The sequence below is a fragment of the Oncorhynchus nerka genome, linkage group LG20 (assembly GCF_034236695.1).
Source record: "Oncorhynchus nerka isolate Pitt River linkage group LG20, Oner_Uvic_2.0, whole genome shotgun sequence".
NCBI lineage: Eukaryota > Metazoa > Chordata > Actinopteri > Salmoniformes > Salmonidae > Oncorhynchus > Oncorhynchus nerka.
In genome coordinates, this window is record NC_088415.1 from 46,511,481 (window position 1) to 46,531,465 (window position 19,985).

General features: G+C 41.8%; 1 protein-coding gene across 1 annotated transcript; it reads left to right on the forward strand.

Moving 5' to 3' along the window:
• Positions 1–2,965: 2,965 nt before the first annotated feature.
• On the forward strand, positions 2,966–17,833 carry kiaa2013 (KIAA2013 ortholog). Its single transcript, XM_029622731.2, has 3 exons — positions 2,966–4,599; positions 8,240–9,102; positions 15,586–17,833. Exons 1-3 carry the CDS (start codon positions 3,630–3,632, stop codon positions 15,616–15,618), a joined length of 1,866 nt encoding a protein of 621 aa, XP_029478591.1. The 5' UTR covers positions 2,966–3,629; the 3' UTR covers positions 15,619–17,833.
• Positions 17,834–19,985: the final 2,152 nt, after the last annotated feature.

Here is a 19,985-nt window from a genome sequence, read left to right on the forward strand (position 1 = left end):
ATTCCACTTTGACATTATGGGGTATTGTTTGTAGGCCAGTGACATTTTTTTAATGCAATTTAAATTCAGACTAACAAGAAAATGTGGAAAAAGTCAACCGTGTGAATATTCATGTGCCTTAATAAAACATTTTTATTCAATCCATAAATACGATTAAATTGTTAAAATTACGAGTAGGTTTAGCCACAAAAAAAAAACAGGAACCATTCCGCTAGCCATGATTAGCTGAGATAATGAGTGGGCTGGACACTTCACTGTACCGTTTACACCTTCTGGATCCTGTGCATGTGACAAATAAACTTAGATTGTATTTGATATCGCGTGTGTTAACCACATGGCCTCACATGTGAATCCTAAAGAGATGGGTGGGGCTAAGGCTTAAGAGGGTGTGAACGATGCTGAATGGGTGTAGACAAAGAAGAGCTATCCAGTAGGTGTACTTAAACATCAAGGGCCATTTTCTCAAAAGTAAATCATACATGTAAAGTTAGCTAGCGAGCCAGCAATCTAACGTTTGTTAGCTAGCAAACAGTACACTGTAACTTGCAATGAAAATGACTTTGACAAAATTAGAAACGTATAATATCTGAAAATGTAGCTAGACTCTTACCCGTATACATGGATGACAATTCACAGCAGACTGGAACCATTTAATTCTGTTTTGTTTGTAGCTACATCTTGTTTGGCCAGCGTTGTCAAGTCACTCCGGTTCACACTGACCATGGCGTGTGCAGAAACTTTTGCAGTTCTCAATGGCTGATGTTATACACTATATATACACACAAAGGTATGCGGACACCCCTTAGTGGATTCAGCTATTTCAGCCACATCTGTTGCTCACAGGTGTATAAAATCAAGCACGTTGCCATGCAATCTCCATAGACAAACATTGGTAGTAGAATGGCTTTACCGAAGAGCTCCGTGACTTTCAACGTGGCACTGTCATAGAATGTCACCTTTCCAACAAGTCAGTTCGTAAAATGTATGCCCTGCTAGAGTTGCCCTGAGCCAAATGTAAGTGCTGTTATTGTGAAGTGGAAACGTCTAAGAGCAACAATGGCTCAACCGCAAAGTGATAGGACACACAAGCTTACAGAACGGTACCGCAAGGTGCTGAAACGAGTAGCGCATAAAAATCGTCTGTCCTCAGTTCCAACACTCACCACCAAGTTCTAAAGTGCCTCTGGAAGCAACGTCCTTCCGGATAAGAATTGTTCGTCGGGAGCTTCATTAAATTAGTTTCCATGGCTGAGCAGCCGCACACAAGCTTAAGATCACCATGCGCAAAGCCAAGCGTCGGCTGGAGTGGTGTAAAGCTCGCCACCAATGGACTGGAGCAGTGACAACGCCTTCTCTGGAGTGATGAATTACGCTTCACCATCTGGCAGTTCGATGAACGAATCTGGTGCCCTACCTCACTAATTCTATTGTGGTTGAACGGAAGCAAGTCCCCACAGCAATGTTCCAACATACAGTAGCTTTCACCTGGATTCACCTGGCCAGTATACATCATGGACAGAGCAGTTGTTCCTAATGTTTTGTACACTCAGTGTGTGTGTGTGTGTAGATAGATAAACACAAACACACAAAACACCTACTCTTTCCATGACGTAGACTGAACAGGTGAATCCAGGTGAAAGCTACTGTATATTCCGGACTGACATTGCTCATTCTGATATTATTGTATTGACCACAATCATGTGCTGTCAAGTCTCGCACACCCAAATAACTCTCTGCAGCTGCCACCACAACCTACATTTTCTGACACTTCTGATCCATCCCTGCAGTACAATTAATAACCATTGCTATAAATGCTAAAAATCCAATCTTACTGAAACTTATTTCACTTCTTGGCCTATCCCTCTGTACTGGTATATCTCTACTACTCTCACCTTAACCCATCTTCCTCTACTTTCTTCACTGCCTCAGCATATGACAACTTCTGCTCTACTCTTAACCCTGGAAACCTCAACCTGCCTCTTTCTCACAGGACATTTCTGATCCCCAGCTCCATGGGCACCCCATACAATTAACACATTCCACTACTTTCCCCAATACTACACATTCCTTTGTCTCACACCTTGGCCCTCTATCCCACACACTGTTGCCACATGCCCATAAGCTTGACACCTGTAACATCTTAATGGATAACTTATATATCCTAACTTCACTTTGCCAGGCAAAGACCCAACTTTAAAACTCAAAAGAACAGACAATGACTCGTCTGTTTCCTCCCTCTCACTCCCCTGTCTGTGTTGCATCAAACGACGAGCATCACATACACCGGGAATATTTCCCCTCAGCTAGTCAACGTTTATATCTACTGCTACCCCAGTTACCACTCCTTTCATTGGTGCCCTTTTCATGAGAACGAAACAATTCACTTTCCTTGCCCCCTTACCACTCCTTTCATTGGTGCCCTTTTCATGAGAACGAAACAATTCACTTTCCTTGCCCCCATTCGTTTTACTTCAAGCGCATTCTTCCTCTGCCCAACAGAAACACAAACAATTATCACTAGACCAACTTCTAGTTACCCTCACCGATTCCACCTGACCCAACACCCCCACAGTGAAACCACAAATGGATCAGCCAAAAGGCAAGAGTCCACCTTTTCCACTTCACTCCTACGGTCACATACTCTTCTTCATCCTGATCCTCAGTGCATACCACGGTCTCCGATAACTTTACCACATCTACCACCTCCGATACTTCACCCTCATTCACTTCCATTTCTCCACCTGTCTACCATTCTTCTTTGACAAACCATCTCCCTTTTTTCCCACAATTTCTATCCGACTCAAGCTCACCCTCTTCGTCCCTCAATCTCTTAGACCTCTTCTCTCTCACTTTTCCCCTCAATTCAGACACAAACGTGACAATTTACAACTTTCTAGCTAATAAAAAACACAGTGTCGTAAAAATTCCCAACTAATTCCGACACTTCCGGTGCTATCATCCAACGTGATTTGCGGTAATTTCAGTAAACCCATGCAGAAGTGTCAACGATAGATTGGTGAGTTGCTTGAAAAGTCATCCACCTCAAAAAGGAATGAAATCCAAACTGCTAGACATAAGCGAAAAATGAGCAACAATTGCACTCAATGGATTTATTGCCACGATGTGAGAAACAAATGCAAAGTGTCGCCTAACTAGCAGCGAAATGCTAGTTTGCAACCGCCATAACTTAGCTAGCTCGCTAGGTACGTTAGCTCACTTAGCTTGTTTTGGTTAGCTTGTTAGCATGCTAACTGGTTAGGTTTGACAGCAATCAAGATTTGACATGGACATTTTAGCTAATGTGCTGTTATTTGGATAGCAACATACAGTAGCTATACAATATTTTACTACCAGGTTATTTGCATCGCTAGTTAGCGTTATCTAGCTAGGTAAAGTTAGCTTACCTACCGTGTGCATTGCTAGCTACTATGGTTGTCAACAGGAAAGACTTCCTACACTAATAACTCAAAACTTAAGCGGTCATCTCCTGATCTAACGTTGATATTGGTTAGAGAGAATGGAGTACCACCTTTGACGGTCCTGTTTTTTTGTTATACTGGTAATTAGGTACTATAGCTAACTACTCAAATTGCAAACTTGAGTTATAGTGTCTCTAAAGCATAAATACAATGTGGCTCCAGCAAAGACTAAAGGGCCTACCAGGTCTGCTGTCAAGCAGCTGGGCTAGAAGAATGCTCATTGGACTGCTGTTTTTCCTAATCTTCTACTGGTACCTTAGCTCAGACGGCGCTTTGAGGTTGTTCAGTGGCTTAGGCCAGTCGGGCGGGCCAGCTGGACAATGCCTCCAGACTGAGATCCACAGGTGGAAGTCACTGGTGGACCGGGGTGAGGGAATCTACACTACTCCCCAGGAGAAAGCGGTCACGCCTTTCGTCTCAGGTAACGGCCATTTCCTGGTGGACATTGACTCCAACAGACTGTGGGTGGCCTCGTCCTCCCAGCCCGGCTCGGCCCCAGTTTACCAGACTGAGTACTCACCCATAGTGGGCATCCACGTCCCGGGGATGCGGGCCAAGGCGAGGGCCACCATGCTCTGGTTCCGCAAAGGGGCTGTCCTGTCCGTCCAATGCGTCCTCCCAGGGGGAGCCGGCAGCTCCGGATCAGCCCGTGACTGCCTCACCATCCGAGAAGAGTTCATCGCCCACCGCAGCCGGCCCGATGTCTTCCTCCAGAGGATCCACATCAACAACCCCTCTGAGCGGGCTGCCACCATGGAGGTGTCCACCGAAATGCCCTCGTTCGGGAGCAAGTTCTCAGCCAGTGTGGAGAAGGTGGAGGACAAGGAGGTCGTGCTGTCATCGGGCCGCGTGGTTCTGCCTGAGAAGAACCAGATAGTGCTGGTGGTGGTGGCCACCAATAAGCTTGGCAGCCGCATCCAGGTGGCTGCCAAGTCAGAGTTTGCCGAGAATGTGTTGTCGGTGGTGTGGATGTCGGAGCCCATCGAGTCGGCCAAGCTGGAGGAGACCTTCACCAGGCTCCGAGACGGAGCCAAGAAAGAACTGGGAGAGCTGCTGAGGGCCAACGTAGAAGATCTGGTCCAGGACCACCAACAGGCCTGGATGGACCTCTTCATCTCTGGTGAGTGAATACAAAGTCGAGGCTGAGATGCCATGCCTTTTGCGTTGCAGTGCAGAATGACGTTGTGGTATTTAGATAACTCTCACATGCTTTCTCATAGACTGTGCAGGATGAAACAATTATTGGATGGTATATGCATGCTACCTGATTATGATGAATGACTAGGCTAATGAATGATGTAGTTCTAGATCAAATTACTATAGAGCTGGGTGATATAGACAAAATTCCATATCGTGGTAAATCAAAGAAAAAAATAAAATAAATTACAAGTGTTGATCCCATGTTTTATGGACTGAAATAAAAGATCTCATAAATGTTCCATACGCACAAAAAGCTTATTTCTCTAAAATAAAATAATTAGTGAGCAGTTCTCATTTTCCATCCACCTGACAAATGTGGCACATCAAGAAGCTGATTAAACAGCATGATCATTACAAAGATGCACCTTGTGCTGGGGACAATTAAAGGTGACTCTAAAATGTGCAGTTTTGTCACACAACATAATGCCACTGATGTCTCAAGTTTTGAGGGAACGTACTATTGGCATGCTGACTGCAGGAATGTCCACCCGAGCTGTTGCCTCCAGCGTCATTTTAGAGAATTTGTCCAACTGGCCTCACAACCACAGACCACGTGGGCGAGCGGTTAGCTTATGTCAACGTTGTGAACAGAGTACCCCTATGGTGGCGGTGGGGTTATGGTATGGGCAGGCATGAGCTACGGACAATGAACAGAATTGCATTTTATCGATGGCAATTTGAATGCACAGAGATATCGTGACGAGATCCTGAGGCCCATTGTTGTGCCATTCATCTGCCGCCATCAATTCACGTTTCAGCATGATAATGCACGGCCCCCCAATACAATTAATTCCATTCCCCACCCCCAAGAACCCCCCCAATGCACCAACAACCAAGATAATGAACTAAAGAGAAAAAAGGAAAAGACAGAAGAAAACAGCAAACAACAATGCAAAAAAACAACAACAAAATAATACATTTTAAACAAAAGACATCAAGGACAACTGAAATCATAACAGCAATGCCAACTGTATATGTTTGTGTGCATGTCTGGCACTATTGCATGTATGTATGTGTGTGTTCTTGTATGTGTTTATTTGAATGAGAGTGTGTGTATAATCATGTGTACAAACACCTGCACGGCATCAGTTAGTTGTTTTATTTAGCCTTTTTTCCCTTTATCTTTTGACCATCATTCTCTCTCTCACACAGCACCTCCACTCCCACTTGTCTCCAATTCCACATACCAACCCTCAGCCCATCCTATCTACCTCTCCTCTCATCCACTTCGGTTTTCTATGCAACACATATCTTTCAACTATGCTATGATGTTTAACGTACAATTTCAATCGATCTAATCGAATAGAATCTACAGATTGCGTGTTGAAGATAAATACTTTTACTAAGAGTATTAGTATATTAGTCATTGACTGACCCGGTCTCTCCAGATCGCCTAACAGTACTATTTCTAGGGTCAATTTTAAATCAATCCTATGCATTTTCAGCCATTCCTGAACCTGAGACCAGAAACAGGCTACCTGAGGGCAATACCAAAATAAATGCTTGATTCTGTATCCTCACAACAAAATCTGCAGAGCTTCGATGATTTTATGCCCCAAATATTCAACATTTTGTTGGTGGCAAGAATTCTATATAATAATTTTAGCTGAAAAGCACGAAGTCTTTAAATCTTGCGTTGTTTCATATGTCAAATCATACCAAATCTCTTCCCAACTATCTGTATGGCACAGTTGTCAACATCCTGGTCCTCAAATGAAACTTTCCTATTTATGTTATTTTTATTCCTCCGCCAGTTTTGATTCTTTATATTGGGCAGACCAGTTCCCCACCTCCTCCATTTTTGGGGCAATGTTGTAATCAATTGGTTGTACTCTTGGATTGAGCAGACCTTCCCGTACAATTCTGATAACTCCATGAAGGACATAACTTTACCATTACAATTTACAATATAATTTAAGAACAAAATACCCTTTTCAAACATCTTTCCCATAAATACAGGTATTTTATCAACCAGCACATTTGAGTTCAGCCATAATATTTGTGGTAATATTTGTTCTATCTTTTCAGGGGGGTGAAATTGAAATTGTAGCCAGCTCTGCAATGCGTGTTTGAAAAAGACAGAAAATCTCACATTTTCTAAATGTCCATTGCTTGTGTTTCTTGGCCCAAGCAAGTCTCTTCTTCTTATTGGTGTCCTTTAGTAGCAGTTTCTTTGCAGCAATTTGACCACGAAGGCCTGATTCACACAGTCTCCTCTGAACAGTTTATGTTGAGATGTGTCTGTCACTTGAACTCTGTGAAGAATTTATTTGGCTGCAATTTCTGAGGCTGGTAACTCTAATGAACTTATCCTCTGCAGCAGAGGTAACACTGGGTCTTCCATTCCTGTGGCGGTCCTCATGAGAGCCAGTTTCATCATAGTCCTTGATGGTTTTTGTGACTGCAAAAACCGTATTGACTGACCTTTGTCTTAAAGTAATGAGGTGTGTGGGTGGTCGATTTCAGTTAGTCAGTGACGTGTACGCCAAGGAACTTGAAGCTTTCCACCCCCCCCCCCCCATCTACAGTTTCCTGAAGTTCAACATTCATCTTCTTTGTTTTGTAGACATTAAGTGAGATGTTGTTTTCCAGGCACCACGCTCCTAGAGCCCGCACCTCCTCCCTGTAGGCTGTCTAGTCATCGTTGGCAATCAAGCCTACTACTGTTGTGTCTGCAAACTTGATGATTGAGTTGGAGGCGTGCTTGGCCATTCCATCATGGGTGAACAGGGAGTACAGGAGGGGACTGAGCTCGCACCCTTGTGGGGCCCCAGTGTTGAGGATCAGCAGAGTGTAGGTGATGTTTCCTACCTTCACCACCTGGGGGCGGCCCATCAGGAAGTCTAGGACCCAGTTGCACATGGCGGAGTTCAGACCCAGGTCCTTGAGCTTAATGATGAGCTTGGAGGGTACTGTGGTGTTGAATGCTGAGCTGTAGTCAATAAACAGCATTCTTACATAGGTATTCCTCTTCTCCAAATGGGATAGGGCAGTGTGCAGAGGGATGGCGATTGCATCGTCTATGGATCTATTGGGGCGGTATGCAAATTGAGGTGGGTCTAGGGTGGCAGGTAAGGTGGAGGTGATAAGGTCCTTGACTAGTCTCTCAAAGCACTTCATGATGACAGAGGTGAGTGCTACAGGGCGATAGTCATTAAGTTCAGTTACCTTTGCCTTCTTGGGTACTGGAACAATGGTGGCCATCTTGAAGCATGTGGTGACAGCAGACAGGGATAGTAAGCAAACTGCTTTGGTAATAAAAAGGCAATCTCTGTTAGCTTTTGCAGAGGCACCAGCAATTCTTCCTAGGGTCCACAAAAAAAGAAAACACCATTTGAAATACAACGATATACAAAATACAAATAATACAACAAAAAATAATACAACTACAACAATTGTGTGTGTGTGTGTGTGTTTGTTTCTGTGTGTGTATCCCCTTCACAGTCCCCGCAGTTCCGTGAGATGTTCTGGAGCATCGGTACTTTTCAGTTGTTCATCCCAGCTCTACTATGTTGACATATTCTGTTCCCACATCTGCTGTGTGTGTATCTGTCCTGCAGGGGTGGAGATGCGTAAGATCACCGACGCACACACGCCATCCAGCGCCACAGTCAACACCACGCTCTACTACGTCCTCTCGGCCTCGCCGGCTCCCCTGCTGGACCGCCGTCTTGGCACTGAGGAGCGCGCCCGCCTGGAGTCCAGCCTCAACTACGCCGACCACTGCTTCAGCGGGCATGCCACAATGCACGCTGAGAACCTGTGGCCGGAGCGGGTCAGCAGCGTTGCCCAAGTCCTGCAGCTGGTCAACCTGTGGACCCTCACCCTGCAGAAGAGGGGCTGCAAGGTGCTGGTGGCGGCGGGCGCCCACGGCGTTATGCAGGGTGCCGTGCTCAGCTTCGGAGGCCTCTCATTCAACGAAAACCACCTTCAGTTCCAGGCAGACCCGGACGTGCTGCACAACAGCTACGCGCTGCGGGGAATCCACTACAACCAGGACCTGATCAACCTAGCTGTGCTGCTGGACTCCGAGGGCAAACCCTTTCTGCACGTGTCAGTCAAGCCCCAGGAGAAGCCCGTGGCGCTGTACGCCTGCGAGGCGGGCTGCCTCAACGAGCCGGTGGAGCTGACGTCGTCGCTGGTGGAGGCCAAGGGCCACGTGTTCCCTGTGATGGTGACGCAGCCCATCACTCCGCTGCTCTACATCTCCACGGACCTTCGCCACCTGCAGGACCTGCGGCACACGCTGCACCTCAAGGCCATCCTGGCACACGAGGAGCACATGGCCAAGCAGTACCCGGGCCTGCCCTTCCTCTTCTGGTTCAGCGTGGCTTCTCTCATCACCCTCTTCCACCTCTTTCTCTTCAAGCTCATCTACAATGAGTACTGGGGCCCCGGCGCCAAGCCCCTCTTCAGGAGCAAGGTATAAAAACACAAACACAACTACTTTGAACTGATGAACAAAAAGCTGTCCACAGCAAACTGTTTTGAACTGATTAACAACTAAACTGTCAGTTGTCCTCTTCTCGATTTGTTTTTTCTGTGTGGTGGCGAGAATTCCCTTTTTCTTCAATGCTTTTTCGGGTGTCTATCTGTTTGGATGTGTGTGTGAGATTTTGTCTTTGGAGTGGATTTGCATAATTGCTGTGAACCCCCTCGCCCATTTTCCTGCTCCCCTCTGTAGAAACCAGAAATTATTTGGTGTGTTGTCGTTTTCTATGGATGAAAGCAATCTTTTTGAGAAGTCATTTGACGACAAATGATCTAATTGGAAAGTAATGCACAATATTTAGTCGGGTCCGAAATTATTGACACCCTTGTTAAAGATAACCCCCGTTAAAGCAATAATCACTGTATAAAATAAATAACTCCCAATACGGAGCTATATTGTATGCTCAACAAAATTGGGAGGTTGTATTATTTTTATATTAATACAGTTACTCTGAGATTTTGTTTCACTAGTCATGCTTTTTTCTCTCTCAAAATGAGTCCAAAATTATTGACTTCCCTAAAGATTCTTATAAATAAAGTAGTCTAGAGTTTAGAATTTGGTCCCATATTCCGAGCACACAATGACTACATGAAGCTTGTGAATCTACAAACTTGTTGGATGCATTTGAAGTTTGTTTTTTTGGTTGTGTTGCAGATTATTTTGTGCCCAATAGAATATGAATGGTAAATAATGTATTGTGTCATTTTGGAGTCACTATTATAACTAAGAATATAATGTTTCTGAACACTTCTACATTAATGTGGATGATTACGGATAATCCTGATTGAATAGTGAAGTTACAGAGGGTCAAAGATCATACCCCCAAGACATGCTAACCTCTCACCAATACCAATAACTGGAGGTTAGCATGTTTGGGGCATGATCTTTAACCCTCTAACTTTCTCACTCAACATTATTCACGATTCATTCAGGAGTATCCGTAATCATGGTAGCATCCACATTAATGTAGAAGTGTTTAGAAACATATTATTTTTACAATAAAAGTGACTCCAAAATGACACAATACATAATTTATTATTAATTTCTGTTGAAAACAATCTGAAACGCAACCAAAACAAACTGCAAATGCATCCAACAAGTTTGTAGAGTCACAAGCTTGATGTAATCATTGCGTGCTAGGAATATGGAACCAAATACTAAACTTTTGACTACTTATTTATTATTTGGGGCGGCAGGGTAGCCTAGTGGTTAGAGCATTGGACTAGTAAACGAAAGGTTTCATGTTCAAATCCCCGAGCTGACAAGGTACAAATCTATCGTTCTGCCCCTGAACAGGCAGTTAACCCACTGTTCCTAGGCCGTCATTCAAAATAAGAATTTGTTCTTAACTGACTTGCCTAGTTAAATAAAGGTAAAAAATATTTAAAAGTTTTTTAAAATCTATGAATAATTAGGGGTGTCATTTTGACCCCTACCTCTTTGAGATGAAAAACAATTGTACTTGTTAAACATTTGCTCAGAGTAAGAGAAGTTACATTCGTATAATATAATTCCCCCCCCCCCCCCCCCCAATATAACTTATTTTATACAGTCATAATTGCTCATCTTTATCAAGGATGTCAACAATTTCGGGCCCCACTATATTTTGCAATGACTAGCCTTTTAAGCCTATATATGAGATATGTACATTTGATTAGAAAACGTCTATGTCATTGAACGCAGCAGTATAAGGAGTCCTCATTTAAGATGGCGGACCACAAAATCCCAGTTCAATTACTGAACATTTAACTATATGCACTAGCGTTGTCATAATACTAGTATCGTGTTAAGGAAAAAACAAAACATGAAGCGGACTTCATTTCTCCAGAATAACTGTCCTAATGTTGAAAAAACACAAAATAAGTAGGTTTTTCAAGGACCATAGTTTCATCTTTTTCATGTTTTCTTTTTTGCCATGGATCTGGTATCGTAGTATCGCGATACTGGTGTTGTGACAACCCTAACATGCATCGATAATATAGTCTTACTTGTTTCCTGACGCAAGTTGTTTAAGTCCATGGATTTCAGAAACAGTGCAAGCACAACCTCCTTTTGTTGTACTTTATCAGAGAGGATGAGGCGAAGTGAGTGGGTTTACTCCACCCAAAATCTGTCCACGTCAAGAAGATCATTATTTATTAATCAAGTGGAGTTTTTGTATGAGGACTAATCAGTGTCGAATTTAGTCTAGTTAACATTCATGCGCAAATCTTATTTGATCTAATAAGGTTTCATAATGCTTAGGTTGTTACAAGTGTACTGATATCAATGTGATACACGTGACTTTGAGAAAATACACTTCATATCGGAGTTGTCCCGGTTGAAATTCGAGGCTAGCATAGAATCTCACTCTCCATTGAATAAAAGCGGTTGACGTCAACACACCTCATCAAAAAAAATAATAAGATGTATCCACCAATCCAAAGACGGGAATAGGCGGGAGCTTGACAGCCTGCCGTCCCCCTCTGTGGACAATGAATCCCATTGTTAGTGGAGACACAAGCATCTCGTCATTTTATCCATTATCTTTGACCTTATACATATTTCCAAATGTAGGCTGTAGCTTTTCCTGTCAGTGTGGATGCAGACAAGGTTTCCCCCAAACCTTAAGCCTCTGGTATAGCTAATGATGTGTTTTGTCCCCCTTTGTTCAATCCCTTTACTGGTGCCTTCAAGTCTTCTCTCAATCAACAAGTGTGCGAATGTGGGTTTTGAATCTTTTCAGTTCTGTTCGCTTCAGTACTATCCTAATTTCTACCACCTCGATTTGACACGCGGCATAATAATTTCAGCAAGAAATGACTGAACCCAGATCGACCCAAGGTTGAGCTTCTTGTGGTCCGCCATCTTAAATGAGGACTCCTAATACTGGTGCGTTCAATGACACACAAGTGTTCTAATCAAATGTACATGTCTCATTTTAGACTACAGGCCTAAAACGCTAGTCATTGTAAAATATAGTGGGGTCTGAAATTCTAGACTTTATCTCAAAATGAGAAAGAAAATATGCCCATCAGGCATTTAGCCAAAGAGAGACCAAAACTGGAAAACACTAACGGGGTTAAACGAGGTGGTTCTAATCTGGGAATTTTCCAAAAGCTTCTTGATACTCATCTATCTACAGTATTTGTTGCAAAATTAGATGTGTGTTTGAAATAATGGGCACTACGAAGGATGGACATTTCTACTGTAAGTGGTTGTGCTTTGATTATAACTATGACTGAGCGCCGCCAACTAATCCCTTTTCGCCGCGTGGCATCGTTTTGGTTTGTGTGTATTTTTTTATTTTTTGGATGGTGTTTTCTTTTGATTCACTGATTTAAATTAAGGAATTAAATTGGTCTCTCTTTGATAACCAATCTAACAATAAGCTGTTTACTCATACCTATGTGTGTATAGGCACTCATCCTATCCCCAACCGACTTCTAGCTCCTAGGCACTTGTAGAGATTTCGATGACCGTTCCAGTTGCTCCACATTGTCTTCTGATCGGCCAGGTGGAATTTCTGCCATATTTCTTACACCTTTCCAATCTTCTTAGATCACATTTGCCCTGGGGTTAGAAGCTCAAGCTTGAGTCGATTTGGGATTGGGGTAAATTTATTTATATAGCCCTTCGTACATCAGCTGATATCTCAAAGTGCTGTACAGAAACTCTGCCTAAAACCCCAAACAGCAGGCAATGCAGGTGTAGAAGCACGGTGGCTAGGAAAAACTCCCTAGAAAGGCCAAAACCTAGGAAGAAAGCTAGAGAGGAACCAGGCTATGTGGGGTGGCCAGTCCTCTTCTGAATATGAATTCAATCACTTTTTGACAGCATCCTTTTTGATATAAACAAAACTTTGCATATATGTTTGCCCATGGCAGTGCTGGCGTTATGGGCATTATACCTCCTCAACCGTCCAAATTCAATATTGAAATATTGATCATTTATCTGACCAAGACGCGCTCACACAGAAAGACACATCAATCTCAGTTAAAGCATCCGGGCGAGTGAAACAGCGCCCCCTGTCCCAGTATGTGTAGCCCTTGTATCTGATGCTTTCTGGACCAAAAGAGTATGGCATGTCATACTCTTTTGGACCAGAAAGCATCAGATACACGGGCTACACATGCTGGGACAGGGGGCGCTGTTTCACTCGCTTGGATGCTTTCTCCAGTGATGTAGTTTCAGCAGAGAGAGGCAAAGCGAGAGGGCTCACTCTTGACAAAATCTGTCCAATGCGTTTCTATGGGAATAATATGCAGACCTAAGCTTGTCGCCTGCTTTCCCAACTTTGGGACAAAGACTCCCATTGTTAGGGCGGAGATATGAGCATCTCATCATTATATACAGATCTCTGATTTCAGCCTCTTGCGAATTTGAAATGAAAGTTGGCGGGTGCATAGGGCACTGTTAGGATGCTGGATTGCCCTAAAGTAAAGTGATGTTTTGCCAAAATTATGTAATTATTCCTGTCTTAAATTTTTTTTTTTTTTTTTTTTTTTAAATACTTCACCAAGGAGCTTGACTTAGCCATCCATTTGGGTAGGGTGTGTGGCAATAGGTCTAGTTGATTGAGTTGCGGCTGTCTGTGAAAAGCGTCTAAAATATGTGTGAAGATAATGTGTCTTCACACATATATAATGTAATTTAAAATGTTGCATCATGAAGAAGGGGAGAGGGGTGTGGCGAAGATATGGTGCGTCTCCAGAATGCATGCATCAGTAGGAAGGTGCCCATTTAGCCCCCAATGGATCACAGTGTAACGATGTGTCCATATGGTAGAGGCTAGTGCTCTATCCATAGTTGAGTTTGAACTTTTTAGATTTTTATCATGTTATGATTGAGGGGGAGGGGAGAGAGAGAGAGGGTTGTTGTTAACATTGTTCCTGTGTCATGTCTGAGTGTGCATCACACGTGTGCACACCTACTGTAGACAAAGGTATAAGGAAATTAAACTGTTCCACGAAAATGTGCACATATTAATTACTGGCATGTAGATCGGTAGAAATTGTAGGATAAATTGTAAGCTTCCTCAAACTTGAAACTCCTGAGCTGCGTATGGTCTTTACTATTACACCTATTTAGAACATGTGTGCAAGCGCATGCACACACAGGTGGTCCTAGGAAAAAGTGGGCGAGCCTATGGAAATCAAATGCCCGTCCAACTGATTCATTCTGGCCCATGGAACAATGGTCAGAAAGTGACTTTTTGGACCTGAATGCCAAAACATTCAGGAGATAGAGGTGCTCAAAGTTGACCCATTTTGTATACCCTACCATATCATGAGACATCCATGTCTTCATCACTGGATAATGTAAACAGTTCAGTTTGATATCATTTAAAACCTTACAAACAGGGTTTTCAAACTTATCATTTCTTGAAAATCATGTTTTTAATTAAAAAATGTATTTTATTTACATTTAACGTAAATTATCTGAAAAAGCATAAACACACATTTCTCATTCGGATAGATTGTAGCTTAGACCCGACTTTACATCATCTGGGGTTTTTGTGTTGTGCCCGCCATCTGTTGAGACACAACATGCTCTTCAATACAGGGTGGGTGTCATTTCAATCATAGAAATCAAATTTATAGAATGGACCTATCCCTTCAGACCACTGCGATTTAGCTGGTACACCATTGAAATGTAAATGTACATTTTCATTTCTAATTACTACCACAAAGATGTCTGCTAGTCTACCCACCATGGAACGTCAACTTAAATGGCCATGTCTATTCTATTATCTATATTTCTATGATTTCAATTGGTTTTCTATGGAGGATTGACTGTATAATTTAAAACGCATATTCCTATTCAAGTCAACATTCTCTGATGTATAGACCTCCAACCATCTTTGGGGTGCCATTTTAAAAGTTGATATTTTAATTATATTCCCATTTTAGTACTTTTATCAGCCCAAGCATGACACCCACCATGTATTCAAGAGCATGTTGTGTCTCAACCGATGGCGGAAACAACACAAAGACCTCAGATGTCAACTGGGCTCTAAGCTACAACCTATGCAAATAGGACAAAAATCTGAGTTTGCACGTTATTGGATAATTGACTTTTAAGGTTATTATTATTATTATTATTTTTCTTAAATAAATTATGAAACCGTTTGACCACCTATTTGTACGTTTTTAAATTACATAAATCTCAACCATTTATCTTTTCCAGTGATAATGCCATGGATGTCTTATGGTATGTGAAATGAGTCAACTTTGAGCCCCTTTATCTCTTGAATGTTTTGGCATTCATGTCCGAAAGGTCACACTCTGATCACTTCTACAATTGGCCAATATGTATGGAAGGTTTTGTTCAAATCAAAAGGGGTGCTATCAAAAAGTGATTTAATTCAAATGGTTTGTCTTGCATTTCCTGTTTGCTCTTCCTGTTTATAACCCTCCCCTTTAAACTCACCAGGTGACGAAGCCAAGTGAGGAAATGGAAGCTTAGGAAGCAGCCATGACATCACAGATGCAGAGTAGCAGCCAGCGAATTAGATTGCCATAAAGTGTGTTACTGTTCATGTCATCTGATTGGGGTCATTATTTTATAATGATATTTGTGTTGATATTTGTGTTGAGATGGTCAACGTGTTGATTTGACTTGGAGCTGAATTCAGAGAAAAAAGCTCACATTGCCTGATGAGGTATTTCATTGGCAAGGCAAGTGAAAGTCTGTCATTCTTTACAATGCTTCCATTCATTTTGGCAGGGCGACCTGTCGGTTTGAATGAATACCATCATCATACACTATGGGTGAAAGATGCCAACCGATTGGTTGTCACTCACTGGCAAAACTCCAAATGGAGGCTCAGGTCTCAAAGGTTGAAGTATGAGTGTGATTGAAAGGAATCGTCTTATTTTCTTTCACATTATTGGTCCTGTTGGTAAATGTTAATATCCATCCTTGCTTTCTTACTTGGAAGTCTAACATGGTCTAAAATGATTGCATTGGTAAAGGGTTCCACTATCTAGCTTTCACCAATGTTGTTGTTACAGGAAATGGGGGGATGGATTTTCTAATTATTTAAACAGGTCAATTTCCTATACCCCTGTAGTCTATTTTCTGCCAAGCTTAATAATATAGTCAAAATTAAGTATAAAAAAAATCTGAGGATCAGCTTGTGCCGAGCAAGTGTCAATTCAGTCTAAAGACCCATTGATATCAACCTGATGCTAAATTAGCAGGTCCGTCCGGCAGTGTGCATTGGGTCTTAATTTCCTAGTGGAAAAAGTGAGTCTTATTGGTGAATTGCTCTGAGTCTGCCACTGAATGCACTTCTTCAAGACCTCTGCTTCTGAACACCAAACATTGCTAAGGTGACCAAAATATATTCACTTCCTGATCTTTTCCTGTCCCTTTACAGAAGATGTAGTAGTCATAGAAGTAGAATCCTAGGATAGGGAATTATTTTACATGGTTCTAGTCACTGCTTTGTGCTGTTTCTACCATATAGAATTCTGGAATATGTGAGTTTTCCCTTCCCTGTTTTTCATGACATCTCATGACTGAAATGATTGGCACCCTTCATAAAGATGGTATATTGTGTTTGCATTTTTTGTTGTTGAAATTATATTTTATACTAATACAATTTCTCAGAATTTTTCATTTTTTTAATGAGTAATACAAAATATATAAAAGATGGGTCAATTTTTGGCACCCGTTTTCAATACTCCGTCACCCTCCCCTTGTGAGGATAACATCACTGAGCCTTTTTAGGTACTGGGTTATTTTCTGCTTATCACATCCTCCTTTCAATACCAAACCCACCACTGGTGTGTGTGGCCAAAGAGCTCTATTTGCATGTCATCTGAACATAGCACTGGTTCCAATCCAAGTCAGTGCCAATGCCGTTTAACAAACTCCAGGCATTTACATTTATTGGATGACATGAAAATAGAGCTCTTTGGTCACGCACACCAGTGGTGGGTTTGGTGTCAAAAGAAGGCTGTGATGAGCAGAAAAAACCTCATACCTACTGTAAAATATGGTGGTGGATCAACTGGTTAGGGCCTACGGCATCATGAACTTTACCCAGTATCAGGACATTTTAGCCAAAAACCTAGTTTCCTCTGCCAGGGGGCTAAAACTTGGCCGCAAGTGGATCTTCCAGCAAAACAATAACCCCAAGCACACATCAAATTACACAAATAAATGTTTAATTGAGCACAAAAATGTTTTATTGCAATGGCCATCGCAGTTTCTGGACCCCATTGAAAACCTGTGGTATGAATTGAAGAGGGCAGTCCATAAGAGTAGACAAAGGATATCAAGCTCTAGACTCTATTATGCAAATTAATCTACCATGATTGAGTGAATTTATGCGCTTAATGTTGTTTTTAAATTCTCCAAAATTACTAGATAAACTGAGTACCAATCCGATTTGTTGTGAAGTGTGAATTGTTTTCTCGTTCTTATGTATTTTTCATCTTTGTTCATATAGAATTTAAGGGCTTTTTTGAATCTGTTATTTTGATTGTAACGAACTACTGAGTCTGCCTTTTTAAAATTAATTTATTCTGATTACACCTACAGTTTGGTTGGATTGTGCTTGAATATGTCATTTGAGAGAAAATACAAATGTGTATGTTATTGTAAATTGATTTGGATAAATTACAAATGTATACATAAAGACTTTGTTCAATTAAAGTATGCTGTCAGAGAACTTGTTAAACTATTTTGTCAAATCTATGAAGTTCTATTTGTATTCAACAGTGATTGACTTGGGCCGGAGCTGTCTGAAACGCTGTACCTTCTCTTCTAGTTTTGGGGAAATTGCGTACCTGCTCTGATCAGAGCTGAATGAATAGCAATGGAGAGTGGTCATTCATTTCCTCATTCCGCTTTGTTCCGGTGTATTTGCCACTAGTATGTGAATCTGCGAAAGACAGTATGTTGTTCGAGATTACTCATATTGAAAATGTGCCACACTGAATGACATGACGTGCTGTTCCAAGTTGTCAAACGAGGGTTTGCAAGGTCATGGAAATGAGTTAAATAATAGTTTTTAATGTAGTTCATAAAAGCACACTTTTAAATATGATAAATATAAACTACATATCAGCCATTATCGGAATGGCCCTTCAGTGTATGTCTGTCGTGCTGTTGTGCCAGTGTGAGTGGTCCGTTGCCGGAGGAGAGGGAGCGCGACGTTTCAGCAGCAGGTAGAAAATAATGACTGAGACCTAACTAGATCACCAATTCAAAACGTAATTGTAGCAGTTATCTCGCTAGTTAATTATAGCGAACTAAGTATTCATTTAATTGTTGCCTTTCCACCGGCACTGTAGAGCCTAAATAAATATGCACAGTTGGAAAGCTGGGATTCCCCTCTATTAAATAGTAATGTAATTGCAACGTTAAAAATGTAAGAATAGCGTAATTGACATTTTCATAATTTCCCTCCAATTCGCAAGAAGCTGAATGTATCTCTCAGGAGAAAGATTCCTGAGCATCGAAACAGAGCCCCCTTTGTCTCTACGTGTAGGCCATCTATCTGATGCTGTCTGGTCCAAACGAGTATGGTAGCGTTGAAGGCAAGGAAAGCCAGCGAGCATTTTGCCTCACTTGATAAAAACATTTAAAAGTATAAAAAGATCTGCTTTGAGCTTAAACTGGCACACCAAAAAAACGTGTTAAGGGAAGCCAGCTTGGATTTTGAACCCATTGAGAGCATAAATAATTGATAGGAAAAACTTGAATTGTTGCATCTCATTGTATATTGTTTTTTTTCTTCTGGTGGCTAAAATGGTCCCTTTCCTAAATTATCCATGGATGGAGATAGGGATTTTGACTTAATTCTCCATACTGGCCAATGAGCATAATAACGGCGATTCTGATCCAATGATTAATTCGTACATTGTTGTGCCCCTGGCCTGAGAGGATGGAAATTCAATACGTAGCTAGATGTAGAAGGCTAATGTTAACTAGCTAACGTTGCTCATGAATGCAATTTAGGCTAGCGAGCAAGCATTTTAGCCAGGTGGTCAAGGACAACAAAAAATAAAAGCGTGTACTGTATGACAGAGTGATAGACCGTTTCGTCAACATGAGAGAGAGGATGGCGGCATTGGCGTTTCTCTACAAGTAGGGTGAGTCAAACATGTTTTTCTACTTACAGGAACGCGCAAGCGCACACCAGTGGCGACCTGTCATTCAGGGCAGGTGGGACAGAGCCCCACATTTTTGGCAAATAAATTGTTTGCATGTTATTTTGGTATTAATATGCGTCACATCAGTTTGCAAACAATGTACAAAAAATATATATATTGAGTTAATAAAGCTGCATACAAACATGGTCTCTTTTTTGTTTTCTTGAGTAAAAGGCAGCTCCAAAATGCAGGTGTTTCAGCCGAGCTCGGTGCTTTCTGTGGTGGTGGTGGTGCAAGCCAACAGAAAATAAGGAACGTTGCTCTGTGATTGGCTCAGTTTTCTGTCACTCATGGGGACTTTACGTCACTGCCAAGTCTAAGGGTAGACCGTGAAAATTCTTGCCTCTGGTGCTGCCATAGAGTTACATTAGAAGTGCCCATCCAAGAAGGCTCAAGGTCATTGGCCACAGATAAAATGACGTCAAATCACGTTTTATGTACAGTAGCTTTGATTGGACTGATTGTGTCAACATCATACTTTCAAAATCTTAGCTAGTAGTCATCATCATGAATCAAGTCAACAATCTACTGGCAAATCCTTGTTAATGCTTGTCATATGAAGAGAAATAACGAAGACAAATTATAGATTTTAAAAAAACATCGGTGCTCATCGGCCATTGGACATAAACATTACACAACAAGTTGGAAATCGCAAATTCAACAATG